This window comes from Paramisgurnus dabryanus, chromosome 14 (assembly GCF_030506205.2).
Source record: "Paramisgurnus dabryanus chromosome 14, PD_genome_1.1, whole genome shotgun sequence".
Classification (NCBI taxonomy): Eukaryota; Metazoa; Chordata; class Actinopteri; order Cypriniformes; family Cobitidae; genus Paramisgurnus; species Paramisgurnus dabryanus.
In genome coordinates this window covers 25,486,274-25,496,267 of record NC_133350.1, presented here as the reverse complement: position 1 = coordinate 25,496,267, position 9,994 = coordinate 25,486,274, and the positions used below count along the sequence as shown (strand labels likewise).

The window sequence follows — 9,994 nt, the reverse complement described above, 5'->3', positions numbered from 1 at the left end:
ACAACATGACAGACGATTTTCCTAGGTAATAACAGCGCTGTTTGGAGACGCACAGAAGTAGCCTCGTTCACACAATCTCTCTCTCTGTCTCTCGCTCGCTCTTAAAACTGAAAGTTTTTCCACGGAAGGTCTGCATTCGTTAAAAATTAGCTAATTCAAATCAAGCCAATTCAAATCAATATTTAATGTTCCTTACCTTACTTATGAAGTAAATAGCCGTGCAAAGAGCAGGATGTAGTAATGTATAGGCAGTAGGTTCTTAATGGAAAAATAAGCCCCTGTCACACTGCCGGGGCAACAACCTACTTATGTATAGATTATAAGGGAGCAGGTATTTTGGGAAATTCTTTGCTCATTCAAAACATAATACATTTCCCTGAAAACACAGATTACTATTATTTGTGTAACTACTACATACAAATAAACCATTATGAAATTTTAATTTGGTAACATGATTTTAACATATTTATACTTCTAAAGTTTAGCTTTCGCTTTTAGCTTATTTATTTTATTTACTCTTGCAGTCGTTCTAGGCTATGTTAACATTAATGCGTTTATCCTTTAAAATGCGTTACTTTTGCTAAGTTTACGCCTTTCATTTACACTACGCCACCGTTTTCCACCCTTATAAACGAATTCGTTTGCAAACGCTGCAGACCCTGTTTTAGTTTGAGAACTCAGACGTTAGGCTGCAGTGTTAATGAATGTAGACGGAGTCTTATGCAAACGAACAGCTGATGTTAACGTGACAGTGCATCATTTTCAAAGTAAAAATTATTTTTATTCAGGTAAATGGAGGTTTGCAAAAATTGTAAACATCAACCAACCAGCTATTATAAGTACTTTATCAGATTGTTTTAACATGTATCATTATAGATAATGTCTGTTTTATATTTACGTTTGAGTATTGTTGGGTTTGAAAATTGTTGTAATGTTGTTTATATTTTGTTTAAATTTTGTTAGCTTATTACGAAAGATAGACTGTAATTTTAAACGCCATATAGGGCGTTGTAAAGGCCAATATGAAGGGAGAATTATAATGGGTCAGACATTATTTTCCAGTTTAATTTAAGTTTTGTTTCTTACTTTAAAATAAATTTTGTTTCATATAATTTGTCTCTTAATTTTTATTCGATGTTTTGTTGATTAGTTTTGTGAATATAAATTAATAAAAACAATAAAATCAACGTCATATTAATTTTTAATGCTCGTTTAGCCGATTGCGCTTTTTGCCATTTCTGTGTTGTTGCTAGCGGAGGGTGTGCACGCACCTCGCAAACTTTTAAAAATTAACGTCATATTAATTTTTAATACTTTAGCCGGCCACGCTTTTTTGTCGGAGAACATACACACACACTAAACAGCGACAGGTAAGGGAAGATAAGTGTTTTTTTTTGAAGAATACAGTCAGTTCGTAAGAAAATTTTCAAATGGACTATAAGATCATAAATATGAACTGCGAACAATGAACTATTATAACTATAATACGGTGAAATGGCTGAAGAGGAACTCCCTACATTAAAGCAATTAGCTATACTTCACCTCTTATTATGTTTGATTGAAGTTTGCATTTGCTGAAAATTTATTTTTGCTTCAAGTTCGCTACTGTTTAGTACTGTTCACTTGAATGCTTCCTTTTAAAATCATAAAGACCTTTCTGTTTGGTTTATAACATCAACATTAACCTATTAATCATATTAATATGTTGTAGGGGGGAGCTAGAACAATATAAGACTTTCCCAAACACATTTTTATAGGTTCAAAAATAGTGTCTGTTGTAGTGGCCGGCAAAGGATCCAGGTATGAACTTTTGTCAATATCGCACACCCCTAGGCTGCATAAATGTGCAAAGGTAAGCTATTATTAGAGTTATAAGTTATTTTACACTTTTATGCGCATGCCCAGTCATGTGATTGGTCATGTTTCATGCGTTTATGGTCGTGTATAGTGTGGATGAAGATTCTTTTTAAAAAGCCAGTATAAACGAGGATTGTTTTCATTTTAAAATGCTGTTTTAAATGCAAATGCTCTAATGTAAACAGGGCCTTACTTGTTTTACAATGTTAAAACTGCATCAGATGGCCGTGCTTCATTGAGATGTTGATATTACTCTGCACTTAATTTAATTATGATATGATTTGGGTGTTTGTGACTATTTGTATAAACTTCGACACTTTTTAAAGTGCCATCTGTGGTGAAAGCTCCGCCTACTGATGTCACAGGTTCGCTGATTTGAAAAATGTGATTTGATCTCCGGTGCCAACTCTTGTGGAAAAGGGGTAATAGAGACTCTGAAGATTCACTGACTGTATATATCTACAGAATACCTAAACTTGGAGAGGTTTCAAGTTATGGAAATTAAGTGATTTCAGATAAGGTGCTAAATACGCCAGCCAGCAATAGATAGCAGCTGAATTGTTCGGAGGTCAGGCACATATGCTGTAAGCAATAAAATACAAAAAATGATCAAAGTGAATCACTCACAGTTGCATGACAAGGTAGAGATGTGATTTACTCTCAAATATGTCCTCCAGGGTAACTATGTTGGCATGTTTAATCCTAAAAGAGACGAAAAGAGAAGAAAATGTAATTACATGTTGTTATCTCAGCAACAAGGCACATCCTTACTTGTGTTTCAATCAAACAACAAATAAAATGCAATCCGAGACAGCTTGATACAAAAACGTAACAGTATGTACTGGAAGTAAGCCACCATTGAGTTGCATGTTACGGCATTGAACTGACACACTAGGCCATTATACACATGCAAAACTGTTAGGGTAGAGCTGAAGGTGCACAAACATTTATGCATTTGTTTACGGTTTGCATCACAGCTCACAACAAACAGCTTTAACAATTCTGTCTTCCTGAGAACTGATCTGACACCAGATCTCCTCTGGTCCAGACGAATCTCTGCCAAAACCTAAACTGCTAAACTGATCCAGAGACGCTTCATAAATATTTACAGAGGGGGCGGATCTGGAATTGGATTTCCTGCTGCTATACTCTGAGATGTGATGTAAATATGAAACCAGGTTTGAGTGCAAAAAGATTGAGAGGTGATCTACAGTAAAGCAAGAGAGATGGGCTTGCTGTCTTGCATCTGGACCCATCAATTGTCTGATGCTTATTAACATCTACCAGCAACAACATAATCACGCAGCTTAGATTTTAACACTTTTTAATAAAGCTACAAACTTTTATCTCTCTATCAAGATCTCTTTGTAGAACAGGCATGCCACACATGTCCTAAAATGTAAAGTAAAACATTTTGATCGCCCCCTGGTGGCTGGCTGCAGTATAGGTCATAAGCCCCACCCTCTCTATGTGAATAAATGAAAGAGAATAAAGCCTCGAGTATAGTTAGTTTTTACGTCAGCCTGGCAAAGCATAGTTTACATAAACATTCTCTGTCTTCCTGAAACGCATGGATTTTGTACAAAACTGTCCCTGATTGTCCAGTTAATCTGTACGTTGTGATTGGCGTGAATACCTCTAACATCAGCAGGAAATGTTAACTTTCAGGCTGTGAGTCCAAAGCGGAAGGATTTATGATAATGTCGGCCTTTACTACATCACCAATCCCAGGAAGTAAACTGTTGCCTACAATCCGTGTGTTTGTTGTAATCCAAGAAAAGAGATTTACGTTGGAGACGATAACTCGCGTCATCGTTTACTTTGGGGTTTGTACCTTTTAGGGCTGTTCCGAATACCATTTTTTGAGCTTCGAAGCTCTAGTAGAAATCAAATCGAATATTCGAGAAGCTTCGGAAGGAGGGGCTGAACATATTTTTCTCTTTAATAAAGGCAGGAATCTCTGTGTGTGTATGTGTCTGTCTGTCTGTCTGTCTAAAGTTTTATTATGTGGCGGATGTGTTGCTGCGGACCCAAGGGAGTGTAGTGCCTTTTTATTCGTGCAATATGGACATGTGACATGTTTAGAATGAATAAACCGGAAGCGGCGTGCCTGTCACGTGTCCTGCGAGAACAGCATTAGTGAAACAAAACACAAGAGCAATACTTTTAAAAAGGTAACCTAATATTTTTCTAACAAACAAACATTCCCGTATCAGAAATTAACAGCACAGTAATTACTGACATCGTAAAGCTTTTTAAATAAAACAACGAAAATAAATGAACAAAGTTCAACAAACTGTAATAAAACGGTAGCATTCTTTCAAAATCAAGTTTATTTATAACACTTACACCATCCAATATGTTTTTTTCATCAGTAGAATAATAAAGAAGATATTTTGCAGAAACCCACTTTAAGAGCTAAAGCATATATATCCAATACAACAGTAATCCCCCATAACTCCGTGAGACATATTGACGTCTTGTGAAGCAAATCAATCAGTTTTTGCAAGAAACGTTATTTACAACACTATTAGCATGAATGCCAAAGCAGGAAGCGCGCTTTCCGTTCGAGGCGATCTCTTGTACTGGTGGCGTTTGGTGGCGGTTGGCTATGGATGTTGGTCTCTCTGCGCCACCTATTGAGCGGGAGCATGAAGCGCACTTCATTCTTTTCAAAAGCTCTGCATTAACGCTGTAAAATATTTATATATATATATATTCGAATCTCAAAACTGAAAATCGAATGTCAACCCACGGAACGAATATTCGAATATTCTGGTACCTTTTGCATAACATGTACTAATACACACTTACACACCAAAGGAAATGTAAAATCGAGAATCACACCATATCTACCCTTTAAGTTGGTTAAAAAGGGGTGTGGTTACATGATTTGTGCATTTGTGATGGAGTCAAACTGGAATATGGGCAGGAATTTGATACCACACATCCACTTTATGATCAGTACTGCGCAGACTCTGGCTCCCTCGGCAGCCATTTTTGGGACATTTTGGCTTCATTTTTCTACAGTGAAAGTGTATGAAGATGTTTCCATCTCTTTTTACGGTCTATAGCTAGTTTGTATGTAGTTATTTTTTAGGTAGGTTGTCAAATGAAGTCTAACTAACATTACCCACAAAATCGTACCGTATCGACAGCTTCAATGAAATATATTATTTGATATATCACCTTACCTTAGACCGTTTAAAATAGTGGTTCCCAAACTTTTTCAGCGTGTGGCCCCCCTTGTGTACGGTGCATTCCTTCGCCGCCCCCCAAAGAAAATTTGTGACAAAAAACTGTTCTAAAACTCAACATTTTAATAAAAAATATTAAATTGTACAAAAAAGTAGTGCTTTTGGTTAGTAGCCTTATTTTTTTAGGTTTAATTACACTGAATTGATGATAAATTAATGTATTTCATAAAATGTCATAAAACTGGGGCCCCCCTGGCACATATATATGCATGCTTCTTTAAAATGGCTCCCCTTTTAAAGAATTACTCATATTTGAAACAGTATTGAATTTATTCTGTATTTTATATACACCTAAATCTTATTGATGCTGCAGGCCTTTCCAAATGACTCCAAGTAAAGTGAACTTCAACAGAAATCCCCCGATCGGTGCGATGAACACAGCGTAGGGACCCTCACAGACCAAATACAGTCTCTGACACGGGCTTCATTTTTCCCTCCCACGCCATTGTTTTCATTCACATCCAATTAAAAATGCCATCTGCTCTGACTAAAGCCGGCGAGGGGGTGGATTTAGTATTAATTCAGTGCAAAATAAAGCATAGTTAATGAAGAATATACAAAGTCGCATCTTCCTCCATAACCTCTCTGCCTTTACTGCCCCCACAACGGTCAACATCTCAGCGTTGTGTGTGTGTATACATGTGTGGGCTCTAATTGAGTCGAGCGGTGGAAGCCCACAGACCTTCCGCCGGCAATACGGCACGATGAAGGCACCTGAATGACTCATTGGTATACACTCGCCCTTCTGCTTTCTCTCCTGTCAGCGACACGTCCACCCACTCCCCTCCCGTCTTTCTTTCCCCTTTCAGGCGAGCGGGTTGCATCGTCCTTGCCTCCCTCCAAACGACACGCCAACCAGACCTACGCAACTGTGGGCAGTCAGATATGGCACGACTCCAAGCGAACAACTATTTAGCCTTTGCAAAAGACCTTGTATTTGGTGAGAGGCGATATGAGCGCGGCCCTAAAGTATGTCAGGCGAGAGCCAGGCACTCGGGTGTGCATGGCGAGGTTAGCGAGTTTGTCTTTCCTTAAGGACGTCTCATAGGATTTGCCGTGACATAATCCCAGATGCTTACACAATGCTGGCAGGTTCTTTCGGACATGTGCAAACTCAGGTTGCTGTATTTGGGGATTTCTCCAATGACTTATTGTTAAAAAATCATACTGACTAAAGGTGTTCACAAACCTACCTAGTAAGCTTATATGCTCACTACAAGCTGTTAAACTATGCAACACTGTGACGCCTTAATCATAAAAATGCATAGCAAATATGGGATAAAGCAATATGTTTTAATTAAATCTTGAATAATTGTGGATATTTAATAACATTTGAGTATTTATAATAGGGAAATCCCCAATGCATTCAGGGATTAGTTTCTTAGCAAAGGATTTATGCAATGCTGGCTTAGAAAAATCTTAAGTCAGCATTGCATAAATCCTTTGCTGAGGAAAGCTATCTTTCTAGGTTTTAAAAAACATCAAGTATATGTTTATGTGTCTTAAACAGAAATAAACGAAATGCATGCATTTTTTTCTTTTTTGATAAATCCTGCTTTCATCCAAAGGTACTTAGTGCCGACAGTAGCATTGCTAAAAAACGTGACTTTCCTCATTCACACGTCTGCTATGAACTCTCACTGAACGCTGCGCCTATTCAGCCGCGGTAACCCTGGGCAACCCAGACACTAAAAATAGCTCTGACTTCTCCGGCTACAGTCATCCCCGCAAAACTTTCTGATTCCAATGCTTTAAACATGAGATTTTTAAATACGAGCACAAATCATTCACTGTCCACTCTGCCTCTGAGATGACACAGCTATTACAGATAGACTAGAAAACTTTACAGTCTTTAAACTCAGGGCTGGTCGTGCCCACAGCTAGTAGGTGTTGATATTGTGTGTCATCCATAAATGAACTGAAGCCGCTATATAAATGACTCACTTGTGAAGCACGGCGATCTCATTTTCGATGCTGTTCTCCTTCCCTTCCAGAGCTTTTTTCGGGATGCACTTTATCGCCACGAGTTTCCTCGTTCTCTTTTCCTCCGCGAGCATCACCTCGGAGAAAGCCCCGCTGCAACATATTACCAAAATGACCAATTAGAATTCAACGAAAAGCATGCAAATAGAAATGAAATACAGAGTTGCAAAATAATGCCATAACACTTCCAGATCTTTACAGTGAAGGGGGATGATGGGTCAAGTATTGACATGTTTTTAGATGGTCATGTCTCAAGCTTACAATAAGAGACATGTGATATGAAGTTTTTCTTTCATGTTTCCTACTGTATGTCTAAACCAACTGGGTATTACATATGACTATGTAACACTGTGCAGCAATTTTGCTTTCAGTCTGCATCATGCCTGGTTAAGACATGGAAAGACCAAAACAGTCTAAGGCCCAGGTCACAATGAACGCATTTTTTATAGCGAGAGGCCCCTTTTAAAAATAAATTTCTATTGGCAGTGAGTGTTTTGTGCCCAGGGTCCCTTAGCCGTCTGCTGTGACTTGCATTTTTGTAGGAGCGCTCGGAGCGCCTGAAGTTTAAAAAAATCGTCTGCATCACAAATGGCACACCTTATGTGGACTTGTGAACTAGTTGACTTTTGTCATTTAAAGGGACACTCCACTTTTTTTGAAAATAAGCTTATTTCCTAGCTCCCCCAGAGTTAAACATTAGATTTTTACTGTTTTGGAATCCATTCAGCCGATAGCCGGGTCTGGCGCTAACACCTTTAGCATAGCTTAGCATAATCCATTGAATCTGATTAGACCATTAGCATCACATTAAAAAATAACCAGAGTTTCGATATTTCTCCATTTTAAAACTTGACTCTTATGGCTAGGAACTATACTCTCATTCCGGCGTAATAATCAAGGACTTATGATATTACACAGTGACCGAAAATAGTCCCCTTGGTAACTTTCAATTGCAGGGGACTATTTTTGGGTGCTGCATAATATCATTGCGCCTCCTGCAGCCATGGTACGGCAGCAAAGTCTTTGATTATTACGCCAGAATGAGAGTATAGTTCCTAGATATATCTGCCTAGAAAATCACAACTTTTAATTTTCTGTCGGTCTTAGTACCCGATGTAACTACAGAAGAGTCAAGTTTTAAATAGGGAAAATATCAAACCTCTTTGGTTATTTTTGAGTGCGATGCTAATGGTCTAATCAGATTCAATGGATTATGCTAAGCTATGCTAAAAGTGGTATCGTCAGACCCGGAGATCAGCTGAATGGATTCCAAAATGATAAAAACTCTTAACTCTTAACTTTAACTCTTGAGGAGCTGGGAAATTAGCTTATTTTCAAAAAAAGTGAAGTGTTCCTTTAAGGTTTTAAAAAAGGGTGCTCATGAGAGCCTTCTTTTCAGTCGAAATGCACCCTTAATGTGCACTCTTCCCGATACTTAAAGAGCCGTTATGTCACGAAATTGCATACGAGTAGAAAGACAAGAGTGTTTAGGGTAATAATTGTAAAACTTTTCGGAGTGTGCCCCCCCTTTGGGTAGGGTGCACCCCTCAAAGAAAGTTCATGACAATCTCAAACTTAAAATCTGAATTAAACAAAACATACTAAATTACACAAATGAACTACCTTTGGTTGGTAGACTTATTTATCTAAGGTTTGATTATACAGAATTTATGATGAAGTAATGTGTTGTATAAAATGCAAATAAAGGGGGGGCAAACATCTCCAGCCCCCCAGTTTGGAACCACTGGTTTAGAGTGCCAATTGGGACATGGCACTCAAATCTGAGCAAAAAAAGCACCAGTCATTCACATTTTTTACCAGTGTCCAATTGAATGAATGAATGGAGAGGTGGGCCTTCCGTTGAGGCGACGGATGTTTACAGTTGCTTGGAATGTCCGGAAACTGCAATTATGCTAGAGAAACTTTTGGTGGCTCAGAGGACCCTTTGTTTGTACATACTACAGCATTGGCTATAATTGCTATAATCCTTGACTGGCAGGACAGCTGATTCGGTGGTTGCTTAGCAACATAAAAAATGCAGCACACTGCGTCATCCTAAAAGAAAAAGTAAAACAGGCAGTACGGTGTGCTTCATGTTTTCAAACCGGAAAAGGAGTCCTGTCTGATCGGGGCCAAAAAGAGACTTGCCCTTAATGTCTAATGTAATACCTGCTTTGGGTGAGACTTTGTACTTTAAATGGTTTAACAGGAACTGGTGACTGCCCGTTTTTTCTAAATCTTGTCTTTTTAAGTGACATTTATGATCTCTGTGTTCTCAACAGAACATGCATGGAAATTTTGAGAAGCAGAACCACTTTAGATCCTCCAGATCTCAATCGTACATTTTACGGGTCAGTAAAAGTGGAGAAAAACAGGAAGCAGACCTTACAGAGCTTCTCTTAGGAAGAACCGCAATGAAAGTTCCCTATCAGAGTTTATGGACTTCTCCAGCAAAAGCTAAAGTACATAAGTGCAACTGTTTTTTATGAGTATCTACCTCAGGTGATTTGTACATTAACAAGTCATAAACATTTACATTATTCATGCAGCAGTCATAAATCTACACAAATAAAAAAACATATGCACAGTTAGACTTTCCAAGGAATCAGTCCAACTCCCGTCATGACTATTTAAAGGCAGTAAAGAGACGAGAATGATGTTTACATTCCTACATTTTCACAAACATTACCACCTCTAAAATCAACTCAAATAACACAAGAAAGAAACACTGTAATAAACCACAAGCATTTACATTTTTCTACTTTACATTCTAGATTTCTATTTTAACTTTAATCCTAATTATTTTTGTAATTTTTTTATTTATCATTTTCACTTTTTCTATTGTTTACTGCAGAGTCTGAGAAAGCTGACCAGACTTACTGTCTAACTGTGGCAAA

At 38.0% G+C, this 9,994-nt stretch overlaps 1 protein-coding gene across 2 annotated transcripts in view; it reads right to left on the bottom strand.

Moving 5' to 3' along the window:
- Nucleotides 1-9,994, bottom strand: part of camk1b (calcium/calmodulin-dependent protein kinase Ib) — a 53,389-nt gene that overhangs the window by 13,747 nt on the left and 29,648 nt on the right. For both annotated transcript variants that reach the window (XM_065241764.1, XM_065241763.1), the window contains exons 3-4: nucleotides 7,059-7,190; nucleotides 2,485-2,559 (exon numbers count right to left, since the gene is read on the bottom strand). In XM_065241764.1, the coding sequence (XP_065097836.1) occupies nucleotides 2,485-2,559; nucleotides 7,059-7,190 (207 nt within the window). The remainder of the gene's footprint in view (nucleotides 1-2,484; nucleotides 2,560-7,058; nucleotides 7,191-9,994) is intronic.